Source organism: Aspergillus fijiensis (genome assembly GCF_003184825.1).
Source record: "Aspergillus fijiensis CBS 313.89 unplaced genomic scaffold BO72scaffold_50, whole genome shotgun sequence".
Lineage (NCBI taxonomy): Eukaryota > Fungi > Ascomycota > Eurotiomycetes > Eurotiales > Aspergillaceae > Aspergillus > Aspergillus fijiensis.
In genome coordinates, this window is record NW_024469026.1 from 3,803 (window position 1) to 24,712 (window position 20,910).

At 49.9% G+C, this 20,910-nt stretch overlaps 2 protein-coding genes across 2 annotated transcripts; both read left to right on the forward strand.

Annotated features, from left to right (window-relative positions):
• The first annotated feature begins 14,027 nt into the window (after nt 1-14,027).
• Nucleotides 14,028-16,270, forward strand: BO72DRAFT_210416 (uncharacterized protein). The gene is made up of 5 exons (XM_040939663.1): nt 14,028-14,377; nt 14,432-14,636; nt 14,693-15,130; nt 15,190-15,369; nt 15,432-16,270. The coding sequence occupies exons 1-5, from the start codon at nt 14,282-14,284 to the stop codon at nt 16,160-16,162; spliced, it is 1,650 nt and encodes a 549-aa protein (XP_040798270.1). The 5' UTR covers nt 14,028-14,281; the 3' UTR covers nt 16,163-16,270.
• Nucleotides 16,270-16,863, forward strand: BO72DRAFT_210441 (uncharacterized protein). Its single transcript, XM_040939664.1, has one exon. The coding sequence runs from the start codon at nt 16,378-16,380 to the stop codon at nt 16,735-16,737; it is 360 nt and encodes a 119-aa protein (XP_040798271.1). The 5' UTR covers nt 16,270-16,377; the 3' UTR covers nt 16,738-16,863.
• The last annotated feature ends 4,047 nt before the right edge of the window (nt 16,864-20,910 follow it).

A 20,910-nucleotide genomic window follows, 5' to 3' on the forward strand; every position in this document is an offset into this window, starting at 1 on the left:
TGTGCAAGGATATATCTCCCCACCAAGACAGCCGTTGGCAGCCTGTGCCCTAGCCCCTCCCCTGTCTTCCTTGATTTCTTGTTCCTACAATAAATATAATCCCTGAACCTGACATGACCCCAGCCCTGGAACTGGAACTAGAATCCTTCGTTCAAGGTTGTCTTTTCCCCCTCCCTTGACAGAGTCTAGCGCGAAGCATGGAACACCCCTGGAGAAGGGAGGGGGGGCTGGTTTAATTTCCGGACGAACAGCGCAGAACCCCGGTAACGGGGTTCCTGAGGTAGGGCCAGAGTCGAAGTAGACAGGCGAAAAGCAAATCCCCCATGAGTTCGGGCCGACCAAGCTAGTTTTAGCTGAACTTGTTGGTCGGTTTCAGATTGCAAATCATCATCATAATCCACCACAGCGGTGGTCTGACGGTTTGGTAAACCAGAGGATCTACTAATCTGCGCCGTTGTTTACACCATGACCGAAAAGAGAAAAGCCAAAACAACTTACTTACTACCTAGGCACAGGCACAGGCACAGGCACAGGTACAGGTAGCTACACGGATTTTTCTGTGGTCCAGTTCGATATTCCCATGATCCCTGCGCAGATTAGTGGGCACGGGTTGCACATTACCACCATCATTATCACTATGATCAGGTATATACCGCGGAATTGGGACTGCAGAACTAACTAGCGGCTTGTATAGGTCGAGAGTTTCTTATCTGCTCTGTAACTGTTCTGCTTCCATCCACTATAGACGTGGACTAACTACTGGGCTATGGCGAGCCCCTTGCCCTCTCCACCCGTCCGCTTTCCCTAGACCTCAATAGAGAAGCTCGGCGGTGGTCTTGTGGGCGCACGACACCGGATCAGGAAGGTACGTACTCTACTTGCGTCGGTCATCTGGCAGGTAGGCTGGCAAGGAGTGGTAGTTGGTCGGTATATCCATCAATTGCGGATTTGGCCCTCGGGGATGGCGGATGTTTCTGGGGTGAGAACTCCGCATCCCCAACTCCGAAGAAGGTAACTCGCTATTTTTCCTCTTCGTCAGTGGTACTCACTCAGTGGGCTAGTTGTTCCAGATGAAGACTGGATGCCTCACCATGGAAGATCGTTGCTTCATCTGAGATTGTCAGGCGATTTGTGTGGGGGATTGACGTCGGAGGTGGAAGAAGGGAGGGGGCTCGGAACACTTTAAGTAAAATGAAGTCAGAGAGATAGTAGAGTACACTGTAGAACCGTCCAGAAGATCAGTGGCCATGTTACAGAAATCAAGATATTGTTTGATCGCCATGGGCAAGAAATCTTGCTTTTCCGGAGCAGCAATCTATGTGAGGGTATTCCCAAGCTCGAGGTATGAGGTCAGGATTGGTGGGCTACAAACCAAAGCAGGGAAGTCGAAGAATGTTCCATGGTTTTGAGAACCGCAATCTGTCCCTACATCCCTGATGCTGCTGCTGGTGGTAGAAGGGGAAAAGAAAATAGGAATAAAAACGGTGATATCAACGATCAACACATAGCGCTGCTGCACAAGGTGCATGCACTTACAGGGATAATCCCTGCAGCCTGGGTATGGCTGATTTGGAAACTGCTGATTGGACTTGATGCACCCTAAGCTCAGTTTAGCAGACATGCAGGAGTGCAGTGGGTGGGTTGGAGCGAGAGACCACTTTCACCCATGCGACTGTGCTCCGATGGAACCCAATCAAAACCGGGTGTCGCCAGCACGCAGCTCAGCAGCATCATTACGCTGCAACAATGCTTGTGTGGCTTGCTGTTTCTAGTGTCGACATCCACGCATTGATGGGTCCATGGGGGGGGAGGGGGGAAGGGGCGGGGGTTTGCGGCTCCACCCGACTGCTGCTGAGTGGAGAGACTGTAGGTAAGTACAGCATGATGGCTGCAGAATTGATCCACAAGCCGGGAAATCATCTGGCCCTCTCCGCCAGTCACTGATTCAGGAACAGGGATCCCCCGGGTAAGATAGGTTCGGGGCTAACGAACGCCTGCAGATTGTGGCCAGGCCACACCACTAGGATTCTTTCCAAACCCACGCGAGCTCAATCCATTCTCCCAACCATTTCAAGGTTCCAAAGAACAGACGAGGAAATTGGGGGGAGGGAAAATAACGTCGGCGACTGACGCCCACCAATGACATCCTCGGTTTCATTCCCCACTCTCTATCCTGAAACGCCCACGGTTGAAATTATAGCTAGAGCCATGAGGAGAATCACAAAGCGTTGAGTGGGAAGGGCAGAACCCGATGACTCGTGAAGAATTGAAGATGAAGCTAGAAAGTGGCGGGTGTGGAGGCCAAACACGAGTCGTGCGCGCGCGAGCGCACACACGCACACACGCACACAGACACCTGGGAGAGGATGAACTTGTCCGCTCGGCTGCTGTAACACATTCCAGATTGACTTGCAGCACCCACAAACACAAAACATAAAACATCAAACAAAAAGTTTAGGAGGGAAGCATGGATAAACCCAATCGGGCTATTTCCCCCAATCAAGCCCGGCGATCTGCCAGTCTACTTCTGGGATCGTTACAAGGCATGTGTAGCCTCAGCTGTCATCGTGATCAAGCGCACTGCACACCTAAATTGGTTCCCAATTGGATTCCGACCAAAAAAAGTATGCTTTCGCCTAGATGACTGGTCAAAACTATGCATGCTGTCCCAGACTCTCGGTCGCGCGACGATTCCCAAAAGGGATATTCTGTAGAGGGGAAGCGAACGAGCGGCGGCGGAGGCCCAGAAAACAGAAACTGAGCGAAGAATGATTCCAGTTCTAGTGTAATCATTCTGCACCTGCTCCTTTCTGGTAGGACGGTCGACGCCAGCCACCGGGACGGGGAGAGGCCGAGGACCCCAGTCAGTATGGATTAATTCGATAGATAGAGTCTTTTGTGATAGAGAATCGAGTCTAGTCGCAGCGACTATGTCGGCGGTTCCATGGTTCAGAGGGTCTTTCCGGCTTTTACCCGCAACCTTGATGAGTTGTACAACCCCAGGCTTAACTTAGTTCGGCAACTCGGTGGATTGGCGAGGCGATTGCACATTTTCGCTTCTCCTTTTGGGATATGTTGACGCCTCCCATCAGGTTGGCTTGGTGATTCAGTGAGTTGATGCTAATGCGTAAGAGAAAAAAAAAGGAAGATCCGCGCGGATATGAAAGTGAAACCTCAACTGCATGCAAGAAGCTATGTATGAGTAAGTATACCATGGTTTACGGATTGGCACCTTGCCAATCTCATAGCCAGACGGGCTAGTTGGTAGATGCACTTGCTACCCCACAGGCTGGTCAATGCAGGATCGCCCGGACGAATCTGAATCCCTCCCAGCAGTAGTCCGTCCTTATGCTTCCATCCACCCCGGTCCTTGACTTCTCATTCGTGAGCAGCTAAGAAAGATCGGAGAATTGATTATCTAATGCTGACTTCTGACAGCGGTTGAACGGCCACAACCGTTTTATTCTTGATATAGATATTGTGTACAGCAGTGCTGTTGCACAGCATACGCGCTACCTCCTCCTCCTTGATATACCTAAATGACCTTAAGATGACATCGCAGCAGCCGAGAGATATCGAATATCATTATTCTCTCATCTAGCATCTCTCTCCCTTTCTCCCCCTACTACCTGCATAGAAGTTCTGCAGAGGCTCGGCCCGGTCGGGAGATAGCCCCCCCCCCTCCCCCTCGACTTTCGGCCGATCTATGAGAGGTATCTCAAAGAAGTGACATAGTTGGTGTCCTTTTCCTACATGTAAGAAGAGACCCAAAAGCCTGGAAGCGATGTCGCTTGCAGAAACATCAATGACGTCGCCAGGGCCGAACCGATCGGCATGGAGGTCAGAACGAGAACTTGCCTTACTTCTCTGCCTTCTTTCCGCATCTGCCTCGTTTGCCCTCGTGTGCTCAGGGGTTTTCTTGTGAATTGCCAAAATCCTGTTTTCTAGAAAGGCAAAATCCATCGCAGGTTTTCGGATGAAACGTCTCAAAGATGTCCGCTTGGGACTCGAGTAATGAAAACAAAAGGACTACACGACGCGCGCGTGACGACAGATAAGAAGATCCTTTCATCTCCAGCACATGACGGGCGGGAAGGGAGACAGAATTTGAAAGAGATTCGATTTCGAGAACGTAGACGACTCATCCTGCACCCAAAGTACTGTACAGTAGGTAGGTTTGTGTGATGGTCCGCGGCAAGAATAGTATAGTTAGACCTCGCAAAGCAAGAACTCGGTGTAGTGAATGGCGCACTGTTACCTACGCGGGCGGACGACGTCATCTGGGACGTTTGTTTCCCCGGAGCCCTCAATTTGGATATTTGGATTTTGTACACAGCGGAAAGATAATCAACGGTGGCTGCTGATGAGCATGAGATGCAGACCGACTCGATTGTCTAGACTACTTGGTCCAGATGGTCCAGAAGCCCAGGGATCTCACTCCAGGTAGTCTAGAGATGCAACGGTACAAATGTCGTTCCTGAACAAGATCTTTCCCTTCCGGGAACGGTTAACGCAGGGAAAGGGGGGGGAAGAACGGAACATAGAGAGGAGCGGGAAAAAGAAAGCGCAGAGTTGATGTTGATCGGTATCGAATGAAGTCTTCAGGGTAGCGGGCTGATATGGCTTCGTTGGTGGTTGTAGAGGTCTAGGATGGAAGCTGAGTGGCCTCGTACTTTTGTTGTCGAGATGGGTCGCTTAGGCATGCACAAAAGTGTTATATATATATAAACACGAACCCTCCTCGATCCCGGGAAAGCAGATCGGTTCTCGGCAAGCCACGAACGATCGAACACGATTCTCCAATGATCGAGCACGATCTCCTGAGCATACTGCATCTCGGGGTGGGGGGGGGTCTGGGCTTTTAGTGCTGCAGGTGAGGGAGAGAGGGGGAAGGTCTGGACTTCGTTTGGGCTGACACACTGACACACTGACACATTCCTAGACTAAACGACGATGCCTGTCATTTGGCTGACGGGATGATTAATTCGGTGCTAGTTATGATTAAGAGCGACTATCCAGGGAGCTCTGACCGGCGATCTATCATACTACTGGCATACCATCTGCTTGGTAAGTTGATTGCTTCCTGATGACAAGCGTTGGGACTGTCGGAAGCCTCTCCCCGGGCCGCTCTGCCCCCCCACCTCAAATCTATGGCCACTGAATGGTCGGTGCCACTGGAGCGAGCATTGAAGGACGGTCCTTTTGACAACCCTGAGAGCCTGTCTCCCTTCCCCCTTTCGGCCCGTTCCCGGACCCCGTGACCTTCCTTCCCCTAATTCGAATACTAATCCTACGTATACCAAATCTCCATGAGAACAAGATATCAGGGCGGGCGGAAGGGCGGTAGGCTCGGTGCGTGCTTAAAGAGATCGATTATGATATCCAGTCTCATAGTCTTTATCATCGAAGGACTGGATTGGTAGCTACTACCACTTCGATCATTCGGAAAGAGGGCCACAGTACTCCGTACTAAAGTATTGTACTTAGGTCTGACGCCCCGGGCGGGAATTAGCTTGACCCAAAACTCCAACTGATCGATGTTCGTCACGGTATCCTAAGTGGGGAGGATTTTTTTTTCTTCTAACGGAAATGTTCTTTGGGCTTCTCAGTGCTAGACTAGAGGAGTTGGTACTTCCTAGCAGCTGGACTGGTTGCCAGCTGGTCGGTTTTCGCTTGCCTGTAATTCTTGAAGAAGCATGACGTAGTAAGACTCCAATCAGCCTAGGAGCCCAGTGGACTTTCCAAGTATCGGCCACACATTGCAGATGGGTGCTGTCATAGGAGCACAAAGTACTGTACCATACTACCACAGCCCTGCACGGTGCACGCCTCTTCTGTATGATCAAAAGGGTATTGTTACCATTGTTACCATTATTACCATCCATGTCACGCGTGGCCCACAGATTAGTTCTCCGGAAGGGCCCTAAATTATGCTGGGAAGCGAGGGGGTACTTGATTCTACTTGACTTTTGTTATGTCTGAGCTAAACGACTTTGTGAATGGTTGTACTGTACCTACCCAGAACATTTGAGATATGCACTCGTTATCGCCTTCTACTCGGGTACGAAAGTTATTAGGATGATCTTCAACACCACATTCAGCCGACTGACGTTCTAGGACCTCACACTCAACGCTTCGGGGAAAGTTCTAGTCTCAAGGGTCAGTGAGACCCGAGACATCCCCGTAGCCTTCTCAAATGTCAGTCACTTGACTCCGCCGCCGCCGACCAAAGAGATCCAACATTTTGGTGAACATATTGACCAGGATGATTGAGTACTAAGGAGAGCTGCCGTCGTAGTCTAAGGACCTAAGCACATAGTGTGTTTCCAAACAACGAGGAGTTCAGGGTTCTTAGTGGTGGTGAAGACTGCGCTAAGGAAAATCCGAAGTCTGACAGGCGGGCTGTGCTCCAATCGCCGGGCCTCAATCGCGACTTTAATCTCCCATCCATGGCACCGGTCCGACAAGCGTCTTCGTTCCCCCTCCCACTCTTCTTCTTCTTACCCGGACCCCGGTTCACCCCCCAGTTCACAACCCCCCCCCCATCCCCCCTAACTTACGTGATACTCCTGGGCCCTACCCTGCTCTTCCCTCTCTGGGTAGTGAACTAGTCCGTTAGCTCACCAGTTAGCTGATTGCACATCTAGTTTGTCATAACCGACCTTCGTCAACTGACTACTAGACTAGGTACCTACCTAACTAAACAACACTCAAGATTAAGAAGTGGCGGATCGACCTTCATCAATTGAAAGTGTGCAGCTACTTAGCTACCTTAGAAGCCTTCCACTTGCTAGTCAATGCAGTCAGCTAGAAGGAGAACTGCCTTCTGAGACAGGAGAGCGCTAGCTAACTAGTTGCGATCGGTCAGTCGAAGTCTTGGGCAGCTGCTCGCTCGTGTCAAAAGTCTATGCTTCTATATATTTTGGCGTTTCTGACACATGACGCTAGTGGATGATAGTTAGACATGGTGCGCGCGACAAGACCACAGTAAGTACAGGATGTAGGAGTCGAGAACCGCGTTTTGTCAGGGTAGCTAGCATACACTCATTGAGGCTTCAAACAATCAGAAACCGACTAGACACCGCCATGTCTTGCTGAAATATCGCTTCTTCATCCAACATCGGGCAGCAAAGCTAACCAACTTCTCGATCACAGCATGACGAAGGAGGGAAGGAGGGAAGGCAGACCGAAGAGAGTAGTGGTGGAAAATAAGGTAGGTACGGAGTACCTAGTTATGGATGCCTTCATAGCGAACCATCATTGGGTACTCCGTAGTTAGCAGTTGGTCTTATTCTACAGTAACAGCATGAATTTCACTCAAAGAAACCTATGCACCTCGACATATTTCATGCACGGCCATGCCGCCCTCCACCGCCTTGGTTTGACATCGTGGCGGTGAGGTTATTTTGTGTCCCGCCTGCAAACTGTACTCCGTCCGTACAATAATAATAGACAGGCATCAGACGTTGTTTGATGCAGGTGTTGTTGTGCCCTCCCACGAGCTCGTGGGCCTCGATTACTTCGTTTTTGTTTTCTTTCCCCCTATCCTCCCCACTGCTGCTGCTGCTGCTGCTGCTGCCACGTTGCGGGACATACATGCTTTGTTTTTCTGTTTGTTTCTTATCACGCTTCATGCAATGTCGGTTCCTCGTTGCCAGAACGTGCGTTAAAACCCTGGTGCTGTCGTGGAGATAATAGGATGGAAGGTATACGGTGTGCTGGAAGAAGGCTGGGAACGGGTAGAAAAGTCCTGACGGTCTAGACTCGGATATGTCGGCCGGAGGTAAGATGAAAAGGGGTGGTGGTGGTCATCTGCGCATCTTCCCCCCCCCCCCCCCCCTCGATCTTCTCTTTCCCTTGGCGGTCACTTCCTGGGAGCACAGACCAGCAGGGATTGACAAACACCGCACATCTCTAGATGGGCAATGGTTGGATATTGGTGGAACGAGGGGGTTGTGTAGGAGATGAATGGATAGGCGGTCTGAATACTTTGTCTTGAATTAGATTAACCAAGCTTGATCAACTACAGTATCGATGATGTTGTCGTGGTTGTCGCTGCTGCCTTAAGAGACGGAATTGTGTCTGGTGCTTTTTTGCTGTTCTACAGAAAAGCAAGGAGCATAAAGTTATGTAATGGTGAATTGACAGCCGTAGCGTTCGGTTGACAGCGGACCAGTCGAGTATCTGGTGGCTCTGACGAAAATCATTCCTCATCATGACAGCGGGCGATGTGTTTTGGAGAATGATCGTCTCTTAGTCATGGCTCGGTTGGTACTAACTACCTTACTTGCCTACTCTGTAGGAGTAGCTGATTACTTTTACCAATGAACCATACAGAAAAAAGTAAATTAAATCAAATCAAATCAAATAAAGATAAGATATGGTTTCGCAGTCTCGTTTGTGTGCCTGGCATGTTTGCATGCCTTCGCCTAAGTTGACTTACCGCCGGAACTACTGGCGCCAAGTACTTGGTCGGATTGGGCTGGTTGGTGGTTACGCAGTACTACTTCCAGTGGCACTCTAGTCGAGTACTATTGTTCAACAGGGGACAAACAAGCATTCTTTTTGCAGTGATTTACTGGCCGGCTGGAAGTCCCTCTAAGATAGTGGAATTCATGGTCGGACAGCAACTGATTGCCAATGGCTTTTTGATGGCTATTGTGAACACAGGCTGAAGTGGCACGGTGCCGACGACCCCTCGAGGCTTTTCTGGTCCCGGCAAAAGTACAGACAGCATGGGCGAGGCTCCTTATCCCCTTCCCCCCCTCTTCTCACTTCCCCCACCCGCGGGCTCATTTTGAATTTGAGGCTGGAGTATATTGCGCCTTGGTCCCGTACTAAGAGGTTCCTTGGGACCCAGATCGGAGCCGTAGCCACCACGCTGGGACTTCTTATCTGGTCCGTTTCACACGGCTCAGGCACTTCAGAGTTCAGCTACGGGTTGGTCGATGCTCGAACCATGTTAGAGCATCGCCGTTTGCTTTTCTGGCTTTGCTTCATGAAGTTTTGAATATGCTTTTTTCTCCGAAGAAAGCCGTCCACTGCCGAGGTAGTCGGCGTCCATGACTCGGATTGATTGCTTTTCTTTGTCTCGGGGTTCATGGTAGCTTCAACTAGACAGCTAGGTCGATGGTCAAGATCAAAGAAACTCCAAATCGGGGGACTCCGACTAAAGACACTAACTAGTCACGATAGAGGGAGACTCAGAGTGATGGGGACTGGGGAACTGAACTTTTGGGTTTTAGGGATAATTTCAATTGCTACTTCGTTCTCTCGTCTCCATTGGCGAGAAAGCAAGCAGGCAGTGCTCTGGCTTGCAACAAAGAGTTCAAAGACATTTGCCGCACTGACACACGAGCGATTGAAACTAGTTGTTGTGGTTAGATTACTCCTTTGTCGCTGAGGGAGGGATTTGATTTCTCGACTGACAGCTATAGGTACATTGCTGAGGGTATCCATTTCGCGAAGTGAGCTCCTATGCCCTGTCAATCCCGATGAGCAGGAAAGGTACTGTTGTTCGCATCCTTTTGGTCGAAAGCGGGAGTACGGAGTACAGTCCACGGTCCTACTCTCAGCAATGTCATCATCCCGGCCTACACGTACTGGCGACCTAACCACTCTGGGTAGATGCACTACTCAACCTGAGTACTGGAATTCTGTCATTCCTCCTATGGTTGGCAGATCAATCCTTAGCTCTTCCCCTCCTTTCTCCCTCCCCCTCCACCCTCACCCTCTCGATTGGCACACTAGCGCCCCGGGGCAATTCTTCTTAGATCCGCGCTCGATCGGGGGACCAAGATCCCTCCTCCAGACCTCAGTCGTCAGTCGTCACTGTTTCTTCTTCGTCTATCGCAAACTCTTCTCGAAGTTTTGGTATTATGTGTTTGTGAATTCTGATTTCCCCTTTTGAGACGACCCCACCTCTTTTTTAGATCACTGCCATTGCATGCAGTTCGACAACGATTATCTTCAGTACTTTGTTTCATGAACCCTAGATGACATATTCCGCTTGTTACGAGTGTACTGTAACTACGTGATTCGAGACCCGGCTTACTCATGCATCGAGAGAGCGATGCAGGTGGCATGGCCTTTCTACATAGCGTCATACTGCGGTTCGCTGCCAGAGATGCTTGGTCGATATACCTCGAGAGAAATCACCCCAAGCCTAATCCCCCTGCCCCCCCTTCTCTTTTTATCCCGCTGCCCCTGCTTGAGTTCCTGCATTTGAACGATCACGGGAAATGGTCTCCGATTACCTTTTATCAGGCCATCTCGTTTCCGTGCATTGTTCGTTCGTCGACTGGAGGTTACAAACTGTGTACTGTACTGTACCCGACATAAGTCAATGGGGGAAGGTTCTTAGTAGCGTATATCGTATAAAGTTGGGTGACTGAGTCACCTGGGAATTATGTATGAGCTTCTTGATTCCACCTCGCTCTATCGGACGGCCAACGACATGGATGGCCGATGATAGGAGTCTTGATTCGTACGGGATAAGAGACATGTTACTAATGCTGTTCTTGAACAAAAAAAGCTCCATCTGCGTCGTGGGTCTGAAGAACGAACACGGTTGATCTGAAGAACCTCACAGAATCTCGATGTATCAGTATCGATTGTTCCCCCTGAGGTGGAAGTGGAATATGATGTCCACTCGATTGCGGAGTACAAAATTCCACAGCTTACCTACGAATTGGAGGGGAGGGGAGGGGAGGGGGAGGGGACAACCTCACTAGACTGTCCACGGAGCAATGACCACACAAACGAAAGCAAGACGAAAGTACGGTCGGTGGTGGTACTTCGTGCACTAGTCCTCCAGGCTGTGTGTGGCTACTCCCATTCTGGTAGAATTGGCCATTTCGGCCTAGGTCTAAGCGTGTGTGTGTGTCTGTGTAGATGTTTTTTTGTGTAGTGGTGATGGTGGTGGGACAGACATTTTGGGTTTTCTGACGATATGCGATGCGGGCGGCCTGTGCGTAACTCGGGGGAAACTCGAGGGCTGGCCGGCCGGCCGCCGCCGCTGATGGGTTTGGTTTGGTGGCCGCGCGCCGTTCCTTGGTTTGGTTTGATTTATTTTTTGTTCTGGTTTTTTTTTTCTCATGAGTTTTTCGTAGATATCTTGCCCCTTCGGTCTTGTTTATCGGGGTTGTACAAGCTACAAGCCATCTGTGAGGTTAATTAGGGGAGATTTATTCTTGTGTGTGCGGTTTTTTTGGACGGAGACTGGGCAGTCTGTATGTATGTATGTATGTACTGGCGCTGGGCGTTTGTGTTGTTGCTCTTGAGATGAAGCATTTGATACCTGGTCTCGAAGCTATGGAGCGCATCTCTGGAAGATGTTAGTAGATGGTTTAGAGAATGGTCTCTATTACATTGACTCGGAATACCCGACCATGCGACACAAGGTCTACACTCAGTGAGGGACTGACTGTACAGTACTGTACATACATCCGTATAGTACTGGTAGTTCTGACTTCCCTCTGTGGATAACTGAAGGGCGGGGTTTACGCGAGGGAGGGGGATGTCCACCACCACCACTACCATCATCAGTTTGTATCTATCTATCCATCTATCCATTCCATCTCATCTATCTATTCATCTATCTATCCAGAGAGCTACCCTAAAATAGTAGGCAGTTTTACCGGTGACGTTGAAGGATAATCTAGGTTTGCATGGGACAGTCCCTCTCTCCGACTCCGTTCCGTTACCCACGGAGTGATACCGGTAGGTGTACTCCGTAGCTCACTGGGGAGTTACTTGCTGTCAGGTAAACAGGATTTTCCTCCAACGGACTGGGAAGCTGGGGAGCTGAGGAGCTGAGGAGCTGTCGCCGAAACGTCAAGAAGGCGTGGCTGTACTCCTTACGTAGTAGGGGTTCTGGGGTTCAGCCTAAGAGACCTGCCGGTGGCTTGATAGTTTGCTTTACCGAGAAGAGTGGAAAGGAAGTTGCTGGGTGCAGTCATCTGTGTGTGTGTGTGTGTGTGTGTGTGTGTGTGTGTGTGTGTGCGTGGGTGAGAAAGAGGAAAAGACACAAACCGGTTCCATGTTGGCGGGCGAGAGCGCGATCTGCAGTAGCCAATGACGAAGGCGGGTTTGGTCTTGTCGTGCTGGGGAGATTTTAAGAAGCGAAATCAATTGAAATTAAAATAAAATCGAAAATAAAATGAAGCACCGAAAGAAAATAAAAAAAAAAAAAAAAAAAAAGTCCCGGCTGCGCAGGAAGCCGCGTCCCGGAAAGACCATCCCTGCTCAAACCGCTAGATAAGTGGCGGTTAGACTCGATTTTAGAAATACTACGGCGATGTCAGTATGTCAGTATGTCAGTATGTCAGTATGTCAGAAGTATGTCAAATAACTTAGCTACTACTAAACTTATGTCAATATCGCCTAGTGTTACTCTCCCCGCCCAAACAAACTAAATTATCCCTATCTCTTTTCCCTCTTCCCACTCACAGACAGTGCTTTTGTCCTGCGTAGGCTAGACTGACGGGGACCGCCGGATCAGACTGGAGAACCTGAGGTTCGGACCATAAGGGCTATCTGAATATTCCACCTGCTAAGGAGATCGAAAGTATCCATCATTCTTGGAGATCTTCTATTGCCTTTTTGCATCAATGGTCTGTATGTCTGCGGGATCGAGAACCAGTCCTCAGTATGAAACGCACATTCGCCTTTCGGCTGTCATCACCGTAACTAATCTCTCCCCATGCTATGCTCTCGGGATGGCGGAGTCCAGGCAATTATCGATGCGCCACCGGTCGGGTTCTTATGACAGTGGAAAGTGTATGAGGCCTGGGGAAGGAAAAAGGGAGGGGCTCCAACTGCTGCCATAGCCACTTAGCTGGACGATCTACAAATAGTAGTCTTACTTTAGTGCCTTAGCATCGAGATATATGTCCATCAGAATAATCTTAAATTAAAATCAAATGAGAAAAGAAAAATAAGAGTCAGATAAAAAGAATAAAACAAAATGACCCTTGCCAAAAGAAAATCATCTGGAAAATAAAATAAAGTAAAATAAAACAAAAGAAGTTAAACTAAACTAAAAATGAAAAGATCATGATTTAAAATAATTTCCCCAACGAGACCGTCTACCGCATGGCTTACCGAAAACATGCAGCCGCATTTTGTACCAATGCCTTTGCGTCGTCTGGGTGTTTCGGCTCTGATACACTCAAGGATCATCCATGCTCCATGCTGCTGGAACCACCTCCCCCAGGTCCATGCCAAATCGGGGTGGATTTCGAACTGACAGAAGAAAAAAAAAAGAGGAGAGCAATCAATCCATCATGGCCGGCATGGGTGGGTTCCTTGGGGTTCTTTTGTCCACAGACCACAGATGCACATCGAGATCCTTTCACTTCTATCTCGCAGACAGTCCAAAAGGTCCAGCTCCAGTCCCTTTCTTTGGCTCGCTTCTCTTCCCTTGATCTTTATAAGAACCTCATTGCACTCCTCACCGTGGCTTCCTTTCTGTTTATCTTTTCTTCACTCCTCTGCTCCATATCAGATTGGACTGATACTGCCATCATACGCTACTATATACAGTATTCTATAACTTGATCTTCTCTATCAACTTTACTCATTCCTCCTCATCTTCCTCTTCAGGCAAGACCCAATCCTCAATCCGTACTACATCGAGTCCCGTTTGTGTCACCAAGCTTCTTCGACCTCATTCTAGCGCAACGCAAGCAGCCTATACTTCACCGAATCATCTTCGACAGTTTGTGCTAGGATTGGTTGCCAACAGTTATCTTGCCACTATATCCCAGACTGCACTGAGGAACAGTGTTCTCTCTCGGGTGAGTAGCTGATTTCTGCTCTGTCCCTGTCCGGTCTTTCGGTTTGTTTGAGACAGGGGGTATGGGTTCATACTTCCGCGTGACTGCGATCCGGGGACGAGGCACTGTACATAGTGCCCATGCTATGTCACTACCAGGGATCAAGCACTGTTGCAGTGGCGATCTCACTCGAATGAGGAAGCTGACCTTCGTCTGCCGTTCGTGCGCCACAGCATATACACCAAGAACATTGCAGAGTGCGCAATATCTCTTCGTTTGAGCCGGACGACTCGACAAACCTCGGATTTGCACCTACAGATTCAGCAACCTTCCATCAGCGATAGCGATCAAGTTTCGCCAAACTTATGCACCAAATTTTCGTGAACATCAAGTGTTCGTTCTGACACCCGGTTTGACTTCTGTGAGATAAGGTTGTTCGACGCGATACAATCTCATACCAATCTACGACCGTTCCTAAGCCTTTCGCCTGATACACATTCACCATGGTTTACACACCTGCAACTCCGTCGGGGTCAGGACCTACTAAGAGGCCCGCCTCTAGCCTTCAAGATGGTGTTCTTGGATGGGAAACTGCTCCAGTGGGTGTTCATGACGTAGCTCCTGTCGTGTCTGCATTAACATGTTCGCCATAGGTCATGAACGCCTCTTTGCAAACAACCGTCAACATGCCCTTCAACCACTACTCTCTCATCTATTTGGACCACATGGGTCGGCTGCAGGTTCAAGAGTCGCCTTCGATCAGCGGCCAGAACATGACTATCTTCAGCCACGAGGTGCGAGAGAAATTCCTAGAGATCCTAGGCTCACAGATCGGCTATAGACAGCCTTTGATTCGCAGTATGTGTCTGCAAGCTCGGGTCCGGCGAGTGAAAACACCAGCTAACGTAGTCCAGGAACCTCCGGCGTCAGTCCCACTGCTCTGAACGGTGATCGCATGAATGAGAGATATCGGCGCCAGGGCAAGAAGCGCAGAACTCAGCCTAGCGCTTCCTCTTCCACTCTGCGATACTCGAACCCCTACACCAATACCGTGCAAGATTTGCCTCCCGTGGCTGCCGTTACCAGGGTTGCCATCCAAATTGGTGACGCGGACAAGTTAGCCCAGTATTATCGGGTTGCCCTGATCAACATTCAGCAGCAAAACTGCCGTGTCATCTCCAAAGCATTCATCAAGTACATCGAGCCGCGGAAGCAAGTGCGGCACCCATACAACGGTGGCCGACCCAGGCCGGGTGCGCCACCAGGAACCAAAGGAGATCCGGAGTTGACGAAGCCCGCATGGTGGCCGGCTGATGTGATCCACAGAGAGCCTGATCATCTCAGGAAGACCGGTATGCTTGTTGGCTATGACTTCGGCGCGAACACTGGGGCTGACTCTCTTGCGCATTAGAACGGATCAAGCTTCTTCTCCACATTATCCGAAATCTCGGCCAGCACGGCATCACTCCAGAAGACTTGCAGGAGGTTGCGCATGACTGCAGAAGACACATCCCCGTCGAAAAGATGGCTATCCTGGATGAAATGTTCAGGGTCCGCAAGATGGAGGTGCGGTATCAGATGGGCGAAGTTGGTAAGATCCAATCTCGTGGGCACTGTGAGTCAGAAGAATCTCGACTAACGAAGACTTCTCAGATGCGTCCACCATTGTGTACGTCGAGGCAAGAGATGATAAGGAGGAGAAGGAGGAGATCAATGAGAAGGAAATCGACGCTGTGGCTGAGCCGGAACAGAAGTTCGAGCCGGAAGAGACCGAGTGCAACGAGGTGATCACTTCAACAGCATCCTCGATTGAAGACTTGTCTGCTCCATTCACAACCATGGATCATCCAGTCGGTATGCCCTCCCACCGTGCCATCTCGATGGGAGCGGATCAGGGCCAGCTATTTCCTCTGCCAGAGTCGCTGAGCTACGGTGAATCGGATCGACTACAGGGGCAGTCTTTTTACTCGGCCTCCGAGGACTTCAAGGACGATTACACATCGCCCACGGTTATCAACACCCCGACCAGCAGCGAGTTGCCCAGTCCGCTCGAGCAGGCCTCGTCATTTGACTGTCTGACCCCTGCTCCTCTCACTACTGCCGCCGGCTCAGAACACCATCGCCCTACGACCATGTCCATGCAGCACTCTGTCGGGCCATACGATAGTTGGGCCGCGCCCGCCTACCGACAACAGCCCCTGTACAGCTCCTTTGATTACAACACGGTAGCAACTAGCCAACCGATGTCACAGCCAGCTATGCACTACCAGATGCCGATGCCAGAGATGCACGGCCTGCCTGAGCTGGCAAGCCCTTCCAGGATGTCCTTCCGGACTGGCTCCTTGAGTCACCCAAACCTCCACCAGTCTGCTGAGCAGCTGTGAATATAGACCGCACACGAAATGACCACGCCACGAACATATACGAACTTCCTTTTCTCCGTCTCCTTTTTGTGTTTCTTTTCGCACTGGGGTACTCTTTCTTACTGGGGTTTCTGTTGTCACTATGTTTTCTTCTTGTGTACTTGGATTAGAATTGTTGGGTGGTGAGGATTGCCTTTTGTGACTTTGTTGACGCCCTTGGGGTGGCTGGAATTGACATGAATAGATTTTGGGAAAGCAAAGGGCGCTCGTGTTTAAAACTCCTTTGCTCCTGTCATTTGCTTGAGACATGGAAGCAGGTGGTATCTCGTGTTTTATTGACTTCTGTTTATTCTCTGGTTTTCATTTCCTTGACTTTGGTGAGGGCTGGGTTGGTACTTGACAGCAGCGTTTTAGCGTCCTTTCTTTTTGTACCTAGTGGTACCCTTCAAAAAGAATTGCATGAGTTATACACGTTTCTCGATGGGTTCCGCGTCTGCACTTGCTGGATGGGCAGTAACTCAACACTTGACTGGTGCATGCATTATTTGGGTCAGGAGGCATCGATGAAGGGTCCGTCTGCGCGAGTGCGGACTTAGCAGCAGAGTACTGTGCTAAACTCCCCAGCAGCCACAGCAAGCAGCAAGAAGGGGAAGACCAGCAGAAAGGCAAGGCGAAAAGAACAAACTTCACAGCGGTAGAAATTTGCTGGTGGTTGCCCACCCACCTACTAGCCCAATTTCCAGGCACGGCGTAAAAAGCAGCATGTGCCGCGCTAACTAACTACTAGCTACGGTCTACTATCTGCAGCAGGACGGAGGGTTATTCAGTCATCTTTACCTTACAAATAATGCCACCTCGTGGATTAAGTGCCCGTCCATAGGTAGTATAGAAGATCCCTATCCTATAGATGAAGCTCTATGCTAAGGGTGGGGGCAGAGGGGTTATGCTATAGCAAAAGCACCACCACGCTTTTCGGCTGATCATGAAAAAGTATCCAAGTCCCATAAGTGGATTCATTCATAGTGTAGCAGTCAGAAGACACAGTCAATCGCATCTTTCCATCGTGAGCTGTAGGACTACGAGAGAATAGGCCTTCCGAACACTTTATCTCACGGGATGTGCTTCCCTGCTTTGGTGCTGTTCTTGAGCCCTCTCTCATGGTGCCCGCTCTACTGAAATTGATCTTAGCTCTGGACTGCAATCAGTGGTAGAGAGGTGACTAAGTTCTTTGGAAGTTAACTGGTAAATCCAGATGCGCAAGAACAAGAAGTATATACGCCTCTCCTCCTTCTCGCCCTCCTCCTCCTCCTTCAGCAGAAATGATAATAGCCTGCGATGACAACATAGAAAGCAGAAAGCCTAGTAAGTTAGTCGTCCGTACTGTTTTTCCGGGCGCAGTGGGCGTGAGATATAACATTACTGGCCAACAGGTCAACTAATGAGACTCTAGACGGGTTACTGCCCCATGAAGCGGAGACTCATACTCATGAAGAGAAGAATAAGTCACATAACTGTGGGAGAGTACAGAAAAAGAGGGGAGCTCTGCGGACTCAAGTCCAAGGAGGGAGATGGCAAAGACTACTGGTATCTTTACCATTGAAGAAAAGAAAGGGGAGAAGGAAAGAACCTCCGGGATTTATATGACTACCTAGCCCCCCTGTGGTTGTTCCGTTCTTTGTTCACTGATGTGTTAAGCGATTATTGGTTTAGGGAAGACAAAAGGAGGAGTGCGAGGCAGTAGACACAAAGATGCGAATCTGGTTTTTGAGGTTTTCCATATACTTGGTTCGGCCTCATGAAAGAACGAACGAAGCTAGCTGTGGCGCGGTGTGGTGCACTGCTGTTCTTGAAGGGATAGTAAATACCATGGCTGCTTACTGGCGATTAATTCAGAATATGACTTTGTGGGCTCGAGGCGTAATTGACCCGATCCCATCGTGGTGACCTTTTAATGTTCTAATGAAGGTGCTTTCGCAGAATGAAAACAAGCTCTAGACTCCTACAAAGGTCCCGTCTTTTCGCATTATCATGACGGTTTCTGGATGGCATCGACCGAGGCGCCGGGAGCGGTAGCGGAGGTGCCTGAGGTAGCTGTAGTGTTAGTCGAATAAGGTAGACTGGTCCATCATGATCGATTACTCATGGGGCCCGGTTGTTCTCTGCCTTAGCAAATTACACTCACTCAAATCTGTCTGTAACTCACTCACGAGACTAGGGAACATGGCTCTTGCCTGCTAGGGTGGCAGTGCGGATATGCTTGAAGTACGGCATGGTATGTCTTTCAAAGTCTCGTACCCAAGCTCGCGACTCCTGACTCTGATTCAGAGGGAGGCATGTTTTGCATCACTGATCGTGGCTGGGTAAGATGGTAAGCTTCGGAGTAGGCTCACACTTGCCGTGTGTGCCTGTACTTAAGAAGGCAAGTCCCCCTTTCCAAGAATCATTCCATCATCATCGTCACCATCCTACTTTCTTCCTGCTCACAGGCCTCATCCAGTCTCTAATACCCACCTCGTCCACGGGCAGTCTTTGTTCCAGACCATCATACTCATTTCAACCGGGCCAACCCTCCTCCCAAGGTCGAAGCCACTCAACTCTACCACAATACTCGACAAGAAAAGCGGCACCTACCAATTTGGCGCTCAAGGTAATCTTTGGAAAGGATCACTCGATATGTATGCTCGTGCTTCGCCAGGAAAAAGGCCAAAACGACTCCCGCCGCCGCCGCTATCACGACCTCCACTTCTATGACTTCTTCCTCCGCTTCCTCAACCACAATCTCCGGAGCCACCTCCCAACAGACTGGCAGGAAGTAAAACTTTCGAATGAAGGGTAGGCACTCATTCCTCAGCGGAAGATTGACTGACTGGCTGACTCGAATCATCTCACAAGGGAACTAGCATGGGCGAAGGAATGCTAGTTTATGACAAGTGCACCAACTCACGTCGCATACAAGTATCTGAAGCCCTATCCAGGCATATGGAGAACAGCCTCAATGCAACCACTACATTGCCATCAGACTAAGGCCGCCCGGCTCTGTTCGGAGCGCTCCAGACACACCCTTACCCGACTTCCTGTCGATGAATCGTAAGAAACGACTTGACCACTTGTCTTCCGCTCCAAACCAAGTGTCTTATGATTCTACCTATACCTTCCGACCTCGCTTCTTCTTACTCAATTCGGTCGTGATACTGAGACATTACCTGTACGTTCAGATGTCATTGCTCTCGCCAAGTTGAAGTGATGTACAAATGATTGGCCTGCCGATCATCCAGTGATGGACAAAAGAAAATACTAGGGAGGGAGCTTCTTTTTTGTCTTGATGTTTTCTTTTTTCCTTTCTGGAACAGGCTCTGCTCCTTCAAGTTACTAGTACCTACTACTGGGTCAGAACATCTGGGCAGGTGTTGATTTTGGCCAATCGCGTTCACAACTATTTCACCAATAACTGACTGGCCTTGTTGAGCTCTGAAGCCGCCAGCCTTGACAACTAAAATCATGCTTGTAAGTAAGTAGAAATGGTTCTAGCCAGGCTGGAATTCATGTTAGACATCCCTGCAGTCTGTGCCATGACAGAACTGACAAGCGAAGCTCAACGCCCATCCAATACGAGGATGAGCACCGTCCCCTCTTTCTTCTCCAGCAGAGAGCCTAATGACCTGTTAGTGTTTGAGGGTTTCCGGCGTCTAATAGAGACCAAAAAGCAGAGGCCATGGGGAAATGAGCGACCCGTCTAGATTGAGCATAGCATTCAAACGCCCTGTGTTTGACGCATTTATCGCGCGCGCAGTGAACTTGTGTTTCACAGAGTGCGAAGGGTAGACAGAGTTGGGGGTGGGAAGAGGAAGAGGCAAGCAAAGCCCCCTAGCCCAGGGGTGTCTTCCCAGAGAAGCAATTCAGCCTTGTTGACATTTACAAGTCTGTATGATTACGGAGTAGTTCGCTACCATATCATGACGGATGGAATGAGGAGGTGTCCGGCTAGCCGCGCGTCAGCAGCGCTTGCGTCTGATCGAGCTTGGCGCGCATTGACGCAGTCCCACCCGCCGCCGTCTGGAGCTCCCCTCGAGATGATTGCAAGTCCCCCCATCTCCTCTTTCTATCTCTCCTATAATCAAACCAACGATCAATCCTTTGGAAGGGCAGCAGCTCTTAGCCCGTCTATCAGCGCCTCACGCCGTCCTCGTCGCCTGCCGAGTCTCAAGAGCCTGCCGCTGCATCCGCCCCCTCGGTTCGTCTCAAGAATCTCAGCGCCCATCCTGTCCGAAGTTGCGGGAACACCACCACCTCATTTCCGCGCCACTTGCATTCGCTTGCAGCAACTCATCGTCGCAAAACCTGTGGACCTTTCCTCTTCACACTTTCCAGCTACTACCAATCGCTCCCTGGATCCCAATCTCGAAAGGTACCGCGCCTATCGTTCGTTCCGCTTGTATCTCACAGCTGCCCCGTTCACGAACATTCACTCGTCGTCCAATTGCTATTTCTCTCCTCCTTCTCCATCTTCGTCGCCTTGCAATCGCAGTGTTATATCGTACCTTCTCCCATTATGCTTGAGCCACAGCTGACTCTGCCGTCACACCCGTCTCCGCGGTTTTCCTCCAACATTCAGCACTTCTACAGTTCTCGCTCGTATTCCTTCCCGTTCAGTACCCGACCACGCTACTCATAACACAAGGAACGCGCCCGGAATCGCAACCAGAGCTTTAAACGACAGCATCGGGAAGTCTCTGCTCATCGTGCCCAGAGCGACACCAACCGAAATACCC

Coding starts and splice junctions, on each gene's coding strand:
- BO72DRAFT_210416 (XM_040939663.1), top strand. CDS start 14,282: ATGGTTTACACACCTGCAACTCCGTCGGGGTCAGGACCTACTAAGAGG. Junction 15,131..15,189: donor TGATCATCTCAGGAAGACCG/GTATGCTTGTTG, acceptor CTTGCGCATTAG/AACGGATCAAGCTTCTTCTC. Junction 15,370..15,431: donor GTATCAGATGGGCGAAGTTG/GTAAGATCCAAT, acceptor AAGACTTCTCAG/ATGCGTCCACCATTGTGTAC.
- BO72DRAFT_210441 (XM_040939664.1), top strand. CDS start 16,378: ATGAATAGATTTTGGGAAAGCAAAGGGCGCTCGTGTTTAAAACTCCTT.